General features: G+C 34.4%; 2 protein-coding genes across 7 annotated transcripts; one reads left to right on the top strand and one right to left on the bottom strand.

The window, feature by feature from the left end:
• The first annotated feature begins 946 nt into the window (after window positions 1–946).
• On the top strand, window positions 947–8,072 carry LOC120336509 (uncharacterized). 5 transcript variants are annotated; one of them, XR_013474318.1, is made up of 7 exons: window positions 947–1,826; window positions 2,719–2,769; window positions 3,087–4,383; window positions 4,482–4,615; window positions 5,417–6,754; window positions 7,410–7,493; window positions 7,716–8,072. XR_013474318.1 is itself a non-coding variant. In XM_078109958.1 (5 exons), the coding sequence occupies exons 3-5, from the start codon at window positions 4,276–4,278 to the stop codon at window positions 5,586–5,588; spliced, it is 414 nt and encodes a 137-aa protein (XP_077966084.1). In that variant the 5' UTR covers window positions 947–1,826; window positions 2,719–2,769; window positions 3,087–4,275; the 3' UTR covers window positions 5,589–7,338. The 5 variants fall into 5 exon arrangements, 3 of the variants coding, with proteins under 3 accessions (XP_077966084.1, XP_077966085.1, XP_077966086.1); XR_013474319.1 differs by lacking the exon at window positions 947–1,826 and having other exon boundaries at window positions 2,044–2,769; XM_078109958.1 differs by lacking the exons at window positions 7,410–7,493; window positions 7,716–8,072 and having other exon boundaries at window positions 5,417–7,338.
• A 5,523-nt stretch (window positions 8,073–13,595) lies between these two features.
• LOC120336188 (uncharacterized) lies at window positions 13,596–18,932 on the bottom strand. 2 transcript variants are annotated; one of them, XM_039403802.2, is made up of 6 exons: window positions 18,815–18,932; window positions 18,382–18,734; window positions 15,554–15,772; window positions 14,998–15,121; window positions 14,753–14,908; window positions 13,596–14,501 (listed from the first exon to the last, which is right to left on the bottom strand). In XM_039403802.2, exons 2-6 carry the CDS (start codon window positions 18,626–18,628, stop codon window positions 14,405–14,407), a joined length of 843 nt encoding a protein of 280 aa, XP_039259736.2. In that variant the 5' UTR covers window positions 18,629–18,734; window positions 18,815–18,932; the 3' UTR covers window positions 13,596–14,404. The 2 variants fall into 2 exon arrangements, with proteins under 2 accessions (XP_039259736.2, XP_077965840.1); XM_078109714.1 differs by lacking the exon at window positions 18,815–18,932 and having other exon boundaries at window positions 18,382–18,771.

The following is an 18,932-nucleotide window of genomic DNA, read 5'->3' as shown; positions in this document are numbered from 1 at the left end:
TGACAGAGGTATGGCCTATGCTTTGATCAAGCATTCGTCTTTTGACCATTTTTTACGCAAATCTTTGACAATATTCAATTCCTGTACTGTACTCATATTATTCCATAAGATGGTAGCCCTTTGACACTCCATACTATAACGGTGTCTCAAAAACAATGTCCGTCGGCACAGTGTATACGGCATTACAGACGCTGTGCAGTGATATATACTTGTGTTATTGTGATCGCTCTGAGGCAATATCTTGAATTGTGAAGAACGCTACAAGTGTGTTTACAACGTGTCTGTCTACAAACTGCTACTGGAATCTTTGTTTCGAACCGATTTGCACCTACCATTTCTGTCTCCAGTATGGATTATGAGAGAATGCAAATTGGTGGTAATAACGACGGAGAAATTTTTCCTGATTAAACTAGTTTAAAATGTTTTTTCGGTGGAAGGAGTTTTCAACCGAAAAAATGGAAGTTTTGGTCTCCTACAGTACTTGGAGACAACTCAAAAAATTCTCCCGTTTCATTTCGTTCTGATTAAACTAAAGGGAGGAAGGGTACGGGGTATAGTGGCGACGACTATGCGCAGAAACACCAATCGACATGAGAATTCATCCCATTTACTTGAATAGAGGATTTAATGAAGATTTTCATATACCCTAATCGTTAGCTACCTATTTACGGTTCCCGATTTACCCTCAAACATATTGTTACGCCAAGCATATGCGTTTTATGGTTCGTATTTTCGTTATAAAAGTGCAAGGGCTTGATTGTCTTCATCAGCATAACATAAACGTGCTGTTTTACTTTGATTGATTTATTCTTTGTCTTCGTATCGATATTATCGATACTTTTGCTTTTTAGTACGTGGAATGTTTGACATTGCTCATTGTAATTTTGCGTTGCGAAAAGACACGAATAAATTAATGGGCGGGGATTGCACAGTAAATCTACTTTTGGGCTTCTGTGGTGTCACGAACAAGGGAGATAGTATAAATCGCATATACGACTATGCGAGCATAAGCGCTGCGACTCCTAGACTAAAGCGAGGAAAGCCAAAAATAATTCAACTAAAATTTATGAAATAAATAAAGAAAGTATGATAAATACAGTATAATATAGACATTATGTAAATTCTTGGGCGGTAATTTACTCCTGGAGGTTTATTAGATCAGACGACTGCAAGAATTTTGCAGAAGAAATACGACTGGGAAATTCAATAGCAATGTCAAAATTTGTCATTTCACATTTGCGATTCCTTTGTAAGATTCAAAATCGACTGTACTAAATCTGATAACACGAATAAAAGGCAAAAGATCTACAGAATTAAATTCTCATATACACAACGGTATACAAACAAATAGCGTAGAGCTCGGAACAAGCAAGGCTTATCTATGTGCCTGAAGTTAAAATTATGAGGTGATTATTTTCAAAGTTGCCAGGTGTCCTTCAACGCTTCAAGTCTTACCTGTCTTGGTAAAGTTACCCATAGGGTGTCAGAGGTATTGATATATATAGACTCATCATACGCGGGCTGCCGATGAAAATGTAACGTGATGATTGAATTTCAATCACGTTGTTATTTCATGCTTTAAGCTTTCCGGGCAAAGTATCCTCCATCACGTCCTGAATTCATGTCTCACGCTTTTGAAGCGACGCATCTACCGGGTTTGCGAGTACAAATAATATAGCGTTGTCTGTTTTCGTTTCAATTCATGACTGTGAGCCGAACTAAAAGGATGAAGAACACGATAAACCTGTGCGTTTTTATACTGATATCATTTCAACTTTTTTTGGCTGTTCACAGCTTTCGTCGATTTTCCCAAGAACTAGATGGAAGTAAGTACTTCTAATAATACTGTATGATCGTGGGCCTCTGTCAGAAATAAAATAAAAGCCGCACTGATATTTATTCACTCGAACAGATTTTCAAGAAATTGTAGCAAGTTGTAAACACCTGCTCATTTTTTTTGTTTTGTCTGTCACTTTTCAATCTTTAGTTATGTGGTATAAATTCAGTTATAACTACAAAACTTGGCAACCGTTTTGGCTTTGCAAAATTTTCTGTTTGGCTGTGGTGAAAATGGACTCGTATATATAGGCTTTAAATTAACTGCCAGTAGGCCTACTTGTTCAGCTATTTATATATTTTAAAAGAAAATTGTTAGTTAGAAGATATATATATAGCTGCTAATATACTATGAAAATAGACATCATCAATTTTGCCACCGAAATGTATGAGAAAAACTTTTATTGGGTAAAAGTCGAGAAACATGCTTTACAGGAGGCTCTTGCAACTTTTCATTCAGATCGGAATGAGGCTTTCGGACCCGGTTTAGGATGATTTATGTCAATGTTTTAAACTAAATTATACCAAACTTTTCGGCTACATAGAAGTGTGATTCACTTATGATGAGCAGACATTATGTTATGCATAAAATATATTACCGATCCGGTATTGCTCGTGCGAGTAGGTTTAGATTGATACCGGCCGTATGAATAGGAGGGACACTAAGAAACATTTCAGGGGTGCTGGGAATAGCCGAAAAAGGCAAATACTTCATTTTATCTGGTATCCAAGCTAAATCACGTTTTGACATTTGTTCTGATAACTTTTTATCATACATTTCTATTGCGTTTGTTCATAATTCAATAAGCTAGTGTTCCGTATAAAGTCAATACTTGAGCGGGACGATATGAATTATCAAACACGATATAAATTATCAAACAGGCGAATCAGACACGTACCAACCTGGAAGTGCAGAGATCTTGCTATTTGAAGGTAAGGTGATGTTGACTTATCATATATTGTACTTTCACTGATGCTATTTTATTTGTACCTTATGTCGTATGTGTACCTCTTTTTTGTACCTTATGGCCAATAATTTAAAAAGGTAAAGTCGGAATCACATTTTAGGACAACCGAAGATTTCTGACGAGTAGTTTTGTTAACGACAATTTTTCATACTCGATTCAGTTATCAAATACAGTTTACAAATTTTCTTAAAAATATGATTACATTCCGTTTGTTAAATTGATGGAATTCCGTTTGTACAGATAGCGAATAGTAGATGTTAAACCAGCGTGAATTTTGTTTAGATGAATCCGACTTCGTGACAGAGAACTGAATATGGAATTGAAGAAAATCGAATTAAGCATGTATATACGCGGGCTACATATATATTATAAAAACTATAAATCCAACAATGACATTTGCGAACATTGTGATGACTATTACCCAGAACAGATCATCAATTTTAATGGTTGTATATGCAGGTTCTAATATCTTCTATAGAGAAGTTGTCGTTTTAAAAACAAAAATAAAATTGGGAAAACAGGATCTGTCAGTATTTTCGATGGCATGTTGTATTGAAATAAATCTGTGAAACATGTATGAATCGAATATATTGGAGTCGAAATTACACTCAAGAGTCAGTATGAAATCAATAACTCCGCAAAATAATTTTTGGCTTTCATATATTGTTATTTCAAAGTCGGATTAAAATTTTTTGTCAGGCTGAGCTGTTATTTTGTTTGTCTGAAATTCGGAAATATTGGCAATATAAACCCTAAGTTGAGAACCCATGACTTCAGTTTAGAACAATTTTTTAAAGACCATGGAAATGAATAGGCCCATTCCTGACGTTTCCATAAAATTGCTCAGTTGATTAAATGAGGTTTTAAAGTTGGTGTACTCCTATTTCTGGTACCGCTATGTTAGAGAAATGTAAAATCTGCATCTAAAACGAAAGAATGGCAGAAAACCAACACCATTGTCTTATTAAGCTAGCTGATTCGGGTGGATAAGCCCACGCCTAAAAAGTGAAAATTTTCTGTGTTTTCATGTACTACTGGCGGAAAGAATACCTTTCTCAGAGAAACAAACCTTCAGGAATAAAAGCTCTGATCCCCAAACTATACCTGGTCTTCTGAAAAATCGCTTTCCAATTATGTGTACCATATTGATTTCAGCGACATGTATATGAGCATTGCATTTTTTCTTTATCAAATTATCTATAATATGCTTTTTCTTTGTATGTTAAATTCCACTTCTCGGAATATCAGACGATCAAGCTTAAATGAAAGAGTATGTTTCAAACATTTTTGAAGCAGTATAAAATGAAAGATTTTCTTTAAAAAAAGTTTGATAACCACTTAATTTAGAGTACTTGGTGCTGTGTTTAGTCTAGAAAGCATTTTTCCACATAGTCTTATTTTCTTTCCAAATCATAATATTTCGTTTGTTCATACCAGTCGAGAAAAGCGTGTTTAAAAATACATTCAAGAAATGGCTTACATAATATTAATCCTGGCATCTATTTTGAATTTACTTTCTTCAACAACTCAGCATAAATGTGAACTTCCAGAACCAGTACCAGAACTCCACGTTGAAAAGGTAAGGGTAGTTAAAATTCATGGAACAGCAGTTCGCTGAGCATTCCGCAGCTTGTCATCAAACATTTTTACCGTTTTGTATTTTCTTTCTCTTTCAAGTTAATTGGCACGAAATGGTATACTGGACTTCAGACAAATGATCCAGCTGCTGGCAATGTTAAATGTGAAGAAATTGTAACCATCACAAAAAATAGCAATGGATATGACTCAGTATTGAGAAGCTACATTGGAAGGTGGGGTTATTGTTATTTATCGATCTTGATCGGTAAGTATGTTGATATTTGTCTGTCTGTCTGTTAGACACTTTCGAATGTTACGCGATATCTCACGAAAGCGAGGTTGAATCTGCTCCAAATTTTGCACGTGCATTAATCATATCTCAAAAGCCTATTGATTTTGGATGAATTATGCCGTATAATTAGCAAGGTATCAATTAATTTATTAATAATATTTTTTTTTCTTTTCCGGAAGATCGATAAGTCGGCGGTCTCCTATCTCTATCTCGTTATTATTGTTACAATTGCAAGTATACGATATTTACAATTGCTCCTGTTCATTGAAAGTCGTTTCATAAACAACAGGCCCTTATTATTAATAATGAAACAGATAACAACCGTTTACTCGCAATTGTAACAATAATAACGAGATAGCGATCGGAGACCGCCGACTTATCGATCTTCCAAAAAGAAAACTTAAATAATTCATACCTTGCTAATTATACGACACAATTCATCCAAAATCAATCTTCTGTTTCGATATATGATGAATGCACATGCAAAATTTGGAGCAGATTCAACCTCGCTTTCGTGAGATATCGCGTAACATATACGAAAGTGTCTAACAGGCAGACAGACAGACAAATACCTATCAAAATACTTACCGATCAAGATCGATAAGTAATAACTTGCTTGTTTCTTTTTGCTGACTCACCAAAATATCATATGTGGGTGAAATACATTCATATGTTACTGATAATAACGTAAGTCGCACAATGTTTCCATTCTATTCACTCCCTAAAACAACAACATTTCCAGCAAAGAATATGTTGAATGGACCTCGCATTTAATTCGTCAGAGAGCAGGAGTGTATAAAGAAAATCGAATGGCCGGCGGTGAGTGGAAATACATAAAAATACCGGAGCAAAATAAACACTACGAAAAACAACTGTCTACAATGGTATTCATTGGTTATCAATATTTAGTTTAAATACCAGCCCGACCCAGCCCAATTAACTTGTTCAACGTGAGATTTCGAAAATCGCATTGCATTTTAATTTAAAGAAGTCTGCTACTATTCTGACTGGCGGGTGAAAATGATCAAGTAAATTGTGCGGTCAACTCAAAGTTTATTTTTCATGCGATATTTGTCCCAGATCATTCAACAATAACTATTTATCAAACACGCTGTGTACATGTAGATCGTATTGCTAAATGATGTTGTTATTCTTGTTTAGTTACTCGATTTTGTTATTGTGGTAGAGAACATCCGCATTGTTCTACAACTATTGGGTCAATGGATTTTTGATTGTATGTACTAAACTCGGACAAAATTGCTGAATGGCTATTACTTCTAATTACCTCAAATTTTATGTCACGTACATTGCAACCAAAATTATGCTGGATTTTATAATTCGCATCCCAAAATTGTTGTTTTCCCTAATAATTTGACAATCGTGTCCACATATTCGAGCATTACTTGCTTGTTCACATTTAAATTGACATTTGTCCTGCGGTCATTTTTACAATACTTATACAATGACAATCTTTCTCCGTCAAATCGTTGTTGCTCAATTTTATTCTGATTGGCATTTGCAAGATAACAAATTGAACAAATTAGTAATTAAAATTCACCGAGCGCGTATTTGGTTTAAAAACAGTTTGTTATTTGATAATAAGAATCCACAGCGCGAACTCTAAATTATTTGAATCTCGTTTTGAGTTTTTTTTTCACATAATCTCATTTAGCCTTCTAGATTTGTCAATAGTTTGTTATTGTTTTACGCACGGCATACCGCACGTTATATCAATCACTCTTGCTATGATTTGTAGATATTTGAAAACGAAAGCGCTTGAAATTGAGAACCCGTGAAGAACAACTGTTTGTTCGTCCTTAATTAATCCCTGTCAAAATATGGACTTGTTCTCATCAAGGCATGGTACTAAAAAGCGATTGCTATATAGCTACTTGAAGCCTGTTTTAGATAAACCTTCTTTTTGTGGCCGAGGTTGAAAAACTAGGTTCAAGCAACTATGGTTTTAATCGTTATTCGAGCATGAGGTCGATTAGATTTTTTTCATTGGCAGATGCTACAATGATTAACGCCTATGCTCGTAAAGAAAACAATACTTCGGACACTGTGGTTTACAACTTAGGTTAGTTTGCAAATAAATGAATGCCATCCTCTGGAACATAATAACATTTTTGCTTTTTGTAATAGTTTCCTTTCAACAGATATAAAAAATTAAAACTGTTTTCGCTGAAGTTTAGCCAAATTTTCAATGTCAGATTGATGTCAAGCGACAATTAAAAAGAAAAAAACTCTTTAACCTAACAATGTCTAATTTTATAATTCAAGTGTTTATAGTTACCATCATTCATTCGATCGAAATGTAGTTTCGCAAAATCATACACTGAGATAACTAGGTAGATTTGTTATGTATTTCAAATTCAACATATAGTTTCACTAAATAACTTTAATCCAGTGCAACACTGTTTGATAAACAATAAACAACAGCAAAGCCGAACTTTCTTATGCTACCTGAGTTTGCTGAACGATCAGATTGAAAAATGAAAATTTTATGGTATACGCTAAGTGAAATATTTATGTAAGAAACATCTTTTATTGGAATTGTTTTCATCGTGTTCATTCAAAACTAAACCGTTTGTAATAGTTTCAAGTTACGTTAAATTCGGTTTCGAAGGAATATCTCGACTGTTGTTGAAAAATTACTTTATATATTTGGCCTACTAAACGTACTTTTTTACATTACATGATATACAAACATTTGACATGATTGTAATTTGAAGTTCAAGAAGATCTTGAGAAAGATGACATCATATTCATCAGTGATTATCTGAATTACCAAGTCGGAATACTTTGTACACTTCAAGGTAAGATTTGTGATATAAAGTTTTTCAGATAATTTTTGTGTGTGTTTGATGGAAAGACTTTTGATTACAAATAAATACTATGTCATCTTGGAAAGGATTAAGCTATTTTATTGTTTATATTTTCAATTCAATATAGACATTAATCGATTTACTAGAAATGTATACGTTACCGTAGGTATACAAAATGTTAACTTTTCAATTCAATACCACACATCTTTTCAGGAGAATGGATTATATGGGGCTATTTTCCTACTCCGAAGCCAACTGTGTCAAATGTTGTAGCGTTCTACAACGAAATGCATCGATTGGGAATCTCCACACAATTTCACTTATCAAAGTGTTGAAACATATCTGAATATTTAATACTATTTATCCCAGAACTAATATCGCGTATCTCATATGCATTTAATTTATGTTGGAATAGAGTTGAATAAAGACGACTTTGTGATATTTGAAGGTTCTAGGGACATTTGAGTACAGTCGGTTCTGTGTATGGATTCATTTAAAATGAATACAAAATGCTTTATAAAACAATGAAATTGAGCATTTCGATCGAACATTGCAAATTATCGATCAGAATGTATAAACAATTTAGGTCAAATAGATCCGGTGTGTGTGTAACGTGATAAGAAAGTATTATTATTTTTTGTGGATTCAATTCTGTATAATTTCACCGAACTCTTAACGCTTACTATTCACATAAAACCGACTTAGTTTTTTTCTACTTTGAAGTTTTAAAAAACGCTTCGGCAAAAAATCAACCGGAGTTTGGAAACAGAGATGTACCGATATCAGTTCTGTTGTCGACGTCGACAAAAAACGCGGTGAATTTTAAACAGTCGATATTTTTGATACTGTACTATTTATTTATCCCCTTAAGTATACAGTATAGACGGGATAAAACAGTAGTCTTTGTGCAGTATTTATAGACCGAAGTATTTCATCTTGTAAAAGAGGAATTTTAGTTTATTAATTTTATTAGTTCCCTCTATCTTGACACACACTTGTGGAGCGCCCCCGTTTTTACTCACGAGGGTAAGTATGTGCATGACACAGAATTAACGGGGCAGATACCGCGAACATGGTCTCTTCATTCAAAAAATTATTTCAACGTCCGTATGATAACTTATCTTTTTAAAACATTCTAGATCAGATCAAAAATCCTATTTTAACAGAAATATCAGTCAATATTTAGCCCATATCAATACTGAAAAACTAGCGGATATTGCCGATACATCCAGGTATGGCCATTCGAATGGGTTCTAACGAAAGTTTCAAATCGCCATTATCTTGTTTTCTTTTTTGCCGCCAAAGGTCGACGTTAAAATTCCTCATTTTATTGGAAACCATATTTTTAAAATGCAATTCTGACATATGACTCTTTTCTTTCTAGTTAGTTTTTAATAAAACGTATTTATTATTATGTGTAAAATGAATTTTATGTTTTCAGTAATTTATGCGTCTGAAATTGAATGAGATTCGATTCAATTCTGAAATCATCAGGTATATATTTAAAAATTTCACATTTCCAATCGGAAACGGGTTTTGATGACCTAGTACTGAGAACTCATTCCAAAACTTGTATTCACGCTATATACCCGAGTAAGGTTTTACATCACTGTTCACTGTCTTAAAGTTTACTTCCTCTTCGTGTAGTTCAGGGTCACCAAACTTATTTGGAAGCCGGCCAGGTATGACTCAAACTGTGTTGAAACGGACAGGACAAATATTTTTGTCAATACAATACAATAAATTCACAAAAGTTGGGAAATCCATTCAATTTATTCAACGATATAAATTCTACATTTCTGAAGACTTGAATATTAAATTCTATATCGCAGAATATAGATTGAGAACATCATAGCAAAAAAAATATACAAGATATCTAGATCTTGAAAACTATCCTGAGGTTAGCTGTTAGCAAAGTATTGCTGTCATGCATAGCCGCGTGTAAGCAGTACAAAAGTTAATGTGACTTGTGAAATTGGAGCAGTACACGAGAGATTACAGTACTATTAGCGCAAAATGCACGTTAGACGTTCATTTTAGCACAAGGAACGTACACAGTAACAGTTTCGCCATAAGCACGCGCCAAGAGTGCATCCTTCGCAAAAAAATGTTGCGTGCCGGTGAAGAATTTCAGCCAATTATATCACAGCTATTCCTAGAATAACTTTGGATCACTGCAATTACACTACAACTCATAAGAAATCAAAATGATGATTGACCTATTTGATTCATACTTAGTTTTCGAAACACAACCAAAAACTAACGAATTGCATTCAAAATCGCAAAAACGAGGTATTGTTTACAACTACGACTGACAATCTGTCTGCGTGGATGCAAAAAGGCTTATTGTCACGTTACTTTTTGTAAATTGGACAATGTTACGAAATAAACAAGGAAGTCGTTTCTCGGGGAAACATCTCTTGGAAAAAAATCTCTTGGACAAATTTTTGTTTGTGTTATTGCGGGCCAGATGAAAGGACGCCGGATCCGGCCGCGGGCCGTAGTTTGGTGACCCCTGGTGCAGTTGATGGAAAGTAAAACAGTGGTGTAATGTAACACAGACACGTACAGTTTCAGAAAAAAAAAAGTAAAAAGTCATGCGTTATCGCTTATTTCTTTTCAATGCCCCAGTGCTGAACATTATTTATCTGTCTGCCGATCTCATACTTGACAGCCAAGCTATCATCAACCAAGTCAAGTAGGCTACCGGTACACCTCGTACTAACTTCATCGGACTTGAAACAATAAAATAAAAGATTGCAAAGCTTTTACTACGTCAAAGCAAGTACATAACGACAAACATAGATGACAGTCAAGTATATCAATCGATCGATGTATGTCAAATAATCATAATATAATATTAGTAGTACTGGTAGCCTTTATCAGAAATGCCAAATTGTGTGAATATTTCCTGATTGCTCTTTAAGATCATCTGTTGTTATTTGGTATTACACACCGATGTATAACACAGCTTTATTCATGACTAGACTGGCATACAGCGACATGCAAATCTTCAAAAGGTGTTAGCTAGTCAGTTGGGAATATCCAATACTAGAACTTGGATTTAGAAATTAGGTTTCGGTATTCAAGAAAAACTTCATTAAATTCTGCGACTAATTACCTATTTTGTGTCTTACTCGATTAAGCTACGAATTTTCCTTTCGTTTTGTTACTATGTCACCTTCTCTGATTGAGTTGGGTTGGTAACATGATATACATATACAGCCAAAACTATACATATGGCGCCAACTAAATATGCATATACACCCAATGCCATATACATATACAGCCAATTATTATACAAATACAGCCATTTTGGTGATGTACATACACAGACAATGGCATATGTATATACAGCCAAGTAAATATAAATATACGGTCTTTCAAGTAATGTACACAAACAATTTCAACTTTTGCTTCTTCTCTTCTATAAAAATACATAGATATTATATATTCGCATTTCCATCTGTTTGTTCGTGCTCCCAGATAACCGATCCGTGGCATCCAAAGAGGCCGGAGTCCCCTTTTAAAATCCACTTAGAGAAAATTGCTCAACGTTATATACTCTACACCAGGGGTCGGCAACCTGCGGGCCAGATCCGGCCCGCGACGGTTCACTGAATTATAGTAACAAAACAGCTATTTTGACGATTATATTCTTTACGTAACAGAATTTATTATGAGACACGTGTAGACTAAGTTATATTATAATGTAAGTATAAAATGCACAATTACTCGTTTAGTGAGCCTATAATTTAATTATAATTAGACAAACGGCAACAAAACGTAGAAAAGTTGTGATTTGTTGAGATGCAATGCAATGAGGAAATAAATCTAGATTCTATTCGAGAGATTTAGCACTGCCTGATTTTTATTATAAAAAGTATCATCCGTTCGGTTTTCAACTTTCTTAAAATTTGTGCGGCCGCCAATGACTTGCAACCCCTGATTTTGGCCCGCGATCGACAAAAGGTTGCCGACCCTGCTCTACACCCACCTGGGTATCACTATTTATTTCATCGACATTATATCTAAACAATAAAAGAAACTTTATGTCTCAAAACAACCTTCGGTCACGGTTCTGCGGACTTACAGGATTTTATCGGGAATCTTTCATTTTGAGATGTGGACTTGAGATTGAGATTGCTCTATTTTCGTGTGCTTGATAATTTTGTATTTTACGTCGATCGAGAGTTTGGATAAATAAGTGTCATTTAGTGTTGCTGCTTCTGGATACTTTGTATCAACACCCACAAGCCTCCAATGTCACCAGTTATACCACTGCGCCATGCCATATACATTATGTATAATGACATCATATATTGGCGCCTTTTGAACATTTATCAAGAACTAAGCGCCCCGGCAGTTTTATATTTTCCACCAAGCGTTAATTCGCATATTTTGTGGACAGTTTATTGCCTATTGCCAAAAAAAGCTCTCCTAAAAGAAATTTTCAGCCAGCACATTTCTCGTATTATCAACGATCAACTCTAGTGTGGTATTATGACATCATGGATTGGCGCTATTGGACATTTATCAAGAAGTACGCGCACCGGCAGTTTTATGTTTTATAATTTCCACCAAACGTTACTTTGATTATTTTGTGAACAGTTTATTGCCAATAGCCAAAGAATAGTTATCTGAAGAGAGATTTTCAGCCAGCACATTTCCGTGTCATCAACGATCCGCTGTTGTGGGTTATTATGACATCATAGATTGACGCTTATTGGACATTTATCAAGAACTACGCACCCCGGCAGTTTTATGTTTCATATTTTCCACCAAACGGTAATTTGATTATTTTGTGGACAGTTTATTGCCAATAGCCAAAGAATAGTTCACTGAAGAGAGATTTTCAGCCAGCACATTTCTCGTGTTTTCAACAAGCAGCTGTTGCGGGGTTTATAGATTGGTACCTATTGTATGGGTATAATGTACTACGAACACTGGTAATATGAGTGAGGCCGTACCCCTGTATTCTAATACCGTATCGATCACTAGTCGCTTTAGAGTTTTTTACGCTTTTTAATTAATGCGTTCATTATTGGCAGTATAAAAATGAAGATGGCAAATGGCAGTCCCATCATTACGTCGCCAATTCGTCGTCGTTCGATTGTGAGTCTCTCACTAATTTTTAGTTAACTGCACTCAACTCTCGCAGTCATGATGAAATATATACTTCAGTCAAAAAAGCATCTCTTCGGTCAAGCCAAATAATGGCGGGAAATTTTGCGTCTTCGTCAATAAGTTCAGAATAAGACACTGTAAGTATCGCTTGTTTTTTATTGACATGTTTTGCTCTCTGACATGGGATGAGAAGTTGACAATCTACTAGATATCGACTGATTCAAAGCGAGAATTTTACTAATTTTTGGATTTTACTGACATTAAGTTAAATTTGTATACCCACTGTAGAGATTTTCTCAGAAATAATGTATGCATAGTTCTCAATCTGTTCCATGAACCTTGCTTGATTTACATTGGTATTTTGCCCATTACTTACTTATATACCTTATGCATAAGTGTGGAAAAATTTTTATAACGACATGATAGATTTCGCATTAAATACAAAATATGACGTCAAATCTAATATTAGGTGTGGCACGGGTGCCATGCTACAAAAGACATAAGCGAGTTTGAAATTAAAAGGACATAAATCGTTAAGCGGACTCCCTACTTACACAGCGCATCTCATGCATCCCAACTACACGTATTTTTGACTATTGCTGACATTTCGAGTCTTCTAATTGAAAAAAAAATAATAATTCTCGCGCTTTTGTTGAAATTGCAAGGTACGATTTATTATTCACATTTTAATAAATAAGTTATGTTGCATGATAATCAAAGGTGTAAAAAGAAACGAAAACATAAATAGTTATAGGTGAAAAAGTGCAATTTATTCTGTGATCGCGACATATGCACATCAAATGAGGATTGTCCGCAATATCAAAGTCTTGCCAAAGAAACTCCACCCACAGCATAAAAAGAACTGATAACAACATTTAATGAGAGAATCGATTTCTATAAATCGATAAATTCTGAAAATATTACTACAAGATTTTAGTCGTGCGGATTTATATATGTTTGTTGGTGCAAATCTACCAAGTGCAAATAAAATGCAAACATAAAACAATAAGCGTAAATAAATCGTGGCCGAAGCGGTGAAAAATTGTCAGAGAATGGTGATAGAGTTTGACTCATGGCGGTATCGCCAGATCAAACATTAAAAGAGTGTGTTGACTAATATCATATAATGTGCAAATTACTGCCGGGAAGTCCGCGACAACGTCATCAATCTACTGTTTGGTGATATCACGTGATTGATTAATATTAGACGAAAATAAAGATGTAAAAAGAAAATTATAAAGCGATGTGCAAATATGAAAAAAATAAATAGTTATAACAAAATGAAAAAAAAAATGAATCCTCGATAGATCATACATGGCGGAATCAATATTGGTGCAAGATAAACTACAATCTGTCACGGAAATTCATTTTGATAAATATTCGAAACGAGAAGTTTAGAACGCTTCGATGTTTTCATTATTCACACTTAACCGAAAGCCCACGCTAGCCGAAGAGCAATATATAATGATATTCGGTTGAAAAATTGTCGAATTCTATATGTGTTTGGGGAGCCATTGATTTTCTAAATAAATCATTTTTTTATCGATACATAAAGCAAAACGAAAATATTAATAAATAGTAAGCACTTCATTAATGTTGGAACGAATTTCAACAGTGTATTCACAGTACATGCAAATGCGAGCATATTTCACGAAAGTGATTCAAAAGAGCAAAAGATAATTGTAATATTCATTTGAACGATCCTGGAGAAGGAAATTTTGGTTGTGATGTTGTCTTTACTGCGGAGCATATTCGATGTGATTTTTCGAAACACGTCATCTAGGAACTGAGTTAGATCTTTCTTGTTCGCATGTTACCATCGCTGTATTTTCATTGATCTCGTCCTTGTGTGTTTGAAGGAACTTGACCCGTCTGCCAAATTATAGCATTGCTTTGTTACTATGATTATTGGTTCAAACCAATCTAACGATCACGAAAATGATTCGAGGACAACAAGTGGGTTTCATAATCTAATACGTAATGATGAAGTAGTCAGCATGTTTATTCTGAGCTTGTTCTCACATTTACATTTGAAATAAAACAATTAAAGTACTTAAATTTTTAAATAACATTAAAGTTCTGATTGTTTTAATTCAACTTCAAGTTCAAATGCTAAAACGTACCTCCAACATATGCACCCAACTAGAGCAATTCCGAGAACGCCAAAAAGGGATAATACTAGTGAAATAACCAGTGTTTGATCTCGTGGTTCTGCTTCGCCTTGGTCAAAATCAACTTGATATGTTCTACACCTTTCACCTTTCCATCCATTTTTGCACCTATATAAATGAAATAAGCAATTCAATTCATGGATTGGTACGTTTTCGGTAAATAAATAAATTGTTCCACATTTAATAAGGTTGCTTACGCGCAGCGTGGTTGTTCGAGGGCTGATATCCATTCACATCGTCCTCCATTCATACAGTAATCCTTTCGATATGGATTTTTACATTTCTTGTAACGTTTTCTCACAGCTTGTAGTTTAGGTGCTTCTGTAAATCAAATGATAAGTTGCATATATCTTTAAAAGAAATACAAATTATTTGTCTTGCAGAATTATCCTCGTGCTTTGAAGACATTAATATGCCACTCCGCAAAAATATATAGTTTTGAAGAAAGTTACATTTTGTTACAACGTCCGCTGAGGTGGCAAGAGCCATCTAAATAAAGCAATCTCGAATATCAATTTCAACATAGTGATAGTGCTAAATAACAGAAAACATTTTTTCTCTGCCATGATACACATATAGTAGAAGCAAGTAGCTCGATTACACTTGTCCGATTTTCGGAGTTTCTTCTTATCAGAAAGCAAGTTGCTCTGTTCTAATAGCATGTGCTTGCGGGTTTATGTATCCATATAGAATATTTCGATAATTTGAGTTTTTTGAGCGAATGTCTACAAGCGAATCATAATATCTATCTACCTATTATAGGTTTATCCGCTTCTGATTTGAAATCTTCCAGTGAAATGATTTCTTGTAGAATGGGATGCTTTGAATTGTTTTTATTTTCTGAGCTTCTCTGCATCAATTCTGACGAAGCTGATGGCGTTTTTATTGTTTTTAATTCCGGTATCAACATCGATTCATTTGGCTCGATAGGGAGAGTTGATGCTGTTGTGATCCAGGAAACGAACACAAATACTGCAAAAAAAAGAATGCGTTTTTATACCAGGCAAATATTTTGAATTTTGATATATTCGCAAAATCGATTATACGTTTCGAAGAACAGACATGTAAAATACAGTGTTATAAGAACATATTCAAATACTGGTGATTTAATGGTTTCGATATTTCCTAAACTACTATTAGCAATATCTTTTTGGACACGTTTCGTGGACATAACGATCTTTTTGTTGTTCTTGTTCATTAACACGTTTTGAAGAAATCGCTTTCCTCTTTGATTATTTTACCAATTGCTTTGAAATTTTCAGTGGTTAAAGATAGAAGTTTTCTCCAGAAGGCTATTACTTTTATTTTTTGCTATGACGTCATCAAAATTTTGTGGCGCTACGTGTCCTTATATTTGAGCATAGCTCTCTTGTTCAAGATGTTGTCATGTACAATTACAACAAGATATATAATACAACAGTAAACTTTCAGGAATATACCAGTGATATAACCCTAAGGAATATACCAGTGTTTTGGAAAAGCTGTTTTACAGCGATTTCATGTTTTTTGAAGCAGATATGGAAACCATAACAATCTCTGCCATTAAAGTGAGCAATCCAATTACAAGAAAATTGCGTCCATTTCTCAGTTTGACAGAGCGGCGTATGGCTACTGTACTTCTTGATATTAAAACGATAACTGTAAAAAGGTAATTAAATCAAATTCAAAATACTGTTTGTCTAAGGTCTATCTAAGGATTTTTTGATTAGTTCCACAGAAAAATCATGGTCGACTTATTTAAAAATATATCGCATTTACTAATGATTTGATTTTACCCGAGAACTTAGCAAATTTATTTACCGCGTACATATAAAGGGAATAGTAGACTTATAGTATAGACTTCTAGAAAACGATTAAGATAATTGCTATGTGTTGTGGTCGTCCACGCTTCCTCTTTTCATCAACCGTCTTATTTCTGAACCTCAATCGGACGCAATTATAGTAATAATCAAATGTATTAGATAAGGTGCGTGTTTAGCCTAAATTTGTGGTTTTCTTAAATTTCATTGTTATGTTACGAATGTTAAGTTTCTACGTTTAGTGGATACTACGTTATTTTCGCTCAGCCAAACATTTTCCTTGGGCAAGTAATGAACACCGATAGAGCATGACGTCTGCGAAAAGTTTATCTGAAATCAAACTCAGCAATGCATACCCGCTACATAATAAATTAATTACTTCGCTTCTGGCGCCCGGGAAACAGAGCCACTTCAGCGACCCGAACGTATAAATAAATATCGGTTTCGGATCGACGGCTCGCACTCATAACCACAACAATTAGTAGCAGTACTTAACAACATTCCATCCAATTTACAGTTTGTCAAATTATTTCAAAATATTCATATTTATAGTTTTGTGGGCCCTTCACGCATTTATAAACAATAGACATTGTGTATACACAACTATAGTGTTAGGAAGTGCCCAGGTGCGTTCCTATTGTAATCAGACATGGTATAAGATCTATTACACAGCAATAATTTACTTTATCCTCAGAACGAGTTACATTTTTCTCTCATTCATCAGCTTTTCCATCGTAGCGCATGATTGTTATTTCGTTCTCGAATTTCATTTTGGGACTTTTTTGTGCTGATCACATGATGCAACTTGAGACATAAAAAGGAGAAAATATCTGTCGAAGTGACTTTGCAATGGGAAGCTTTAAATTCTTCAAGCTTAGCAGAAATTTAAATAATTTACTTGTTGGGTTTGTGAAAGATTTCTTTTTCATACTGGCCAAATTTATTGCTTTCAATCCGTGCGGTAATATATTAGAATGTCTAAGAACAAAGAAATGAACCGAAAATGTGAAATACGCTCGGATCTTTTGACATCTATGTAGACCCATTGACCTTTCGCGCTACTAGTTGACAAATAGATGTATTTTCACGATGCTGTAATATAATTGAAGTTTGTATTAACGGAAGTTGTGCTCAGCCCAGACTTTTTTATTACGGCCACGTGACGTCAATTTTACTTCTTGAAAGTACGAGTGCCATCACTTCAAATTTCGTGAATTAGATTTAACGAACTGAAGTGTTCTTATACTATATTTATAGGTCTTCATGGCCAATGTGAGAATTCGTTGCGTCATTTGTACTTTTTATTACTAGTGTATTTTTGCCCAATCAACTCTTTTCAATAGAACGAAAATCATGGAACGAAACTCGTAAAATATCAAGTTAATTTTAGATAATTAGTTTTAAAGCTCCAGGAATGTTTTCTCGATTATACGACTTTGGAATTTATTTCCGTTCTAATTTGTCTCTCGATATATTTTGATTCTTGAAAATTTTGCAATTTTAATCAGATATGATGACATTCTCAAGTAGTATTTGATATATAAATAGTATTTTTCATTTTGCAGAGTATAGTGTATTTTCTCATGTTGTCCATTACTTTGATTGACTATTGGAAGACGTGAAAATTTCCTCTGTATAAGTGAAACCTCAGTTACATTATTTTTTATGGTATTTTTAAACATAAATTATTATTTGTACGGTCATGTCATGTTTTTTGTTATCAGGACTTGAAATTACAAATATATCACTTCTTTTGAAATTAGGAAAAGTTTTAACACTTACCTGCTAATAACATCTGGGCATAAAAATGTATTCTTCCAGATACCCTTTTCCCGGAATTCTTGAATGTTGCACCTTTTTGTTTGGATACAAATATATTTCTGTGTAATTGTCTTATAAAGATTCCATCACACGGGAAAACTTCTTCTACTCGTCTTCGGTGCTTCAACACCGATGTGCCGTAAAAAAGACATTTTTCGCCCCGACCTAGGCACGACCTGCTTTCTGCTTGATCGCATGTTTGTGTCATTTTGTTGAACCTTTATTGCAACTGCAATATGATGCGTCGTACTGCGGATTATATCTTGGCGATGACGTCGTCAATATTATAAGGTTATTGCTGATGATATCTTACTCTGAAAATATCCAAAATAGAAATGATGAAGTTGTCACTACAGTACCTACATTTAGATAAAAAAAATGTATATCAACATACTGTGGCGCATTGTTCACGGAAGTAGATTCGTTATTATTTACACCAGTATTTCTCAAACTTCCGTGATCAGTGGCTCCAGTCGAATGACTCTCAACACTTGCGTCACCCTGCTGTTCTA

The sequence above is a fragment of the Styela clava genome, chromosome 2 (genome assembly GCF_964204865.1).
Source record: "Styela clava chromosome 2, kaStyClav1.hap1.2, whole genome shotgun sequence".
NCBI lineage: Eukaryota > Metazoa > Chordata > Ascidiacea > Stolidobranchia > Styelidae > Styela > Styela clava.
This window is presented reverse-complemented; position numbering and strand designations above follow the sequence as displayed.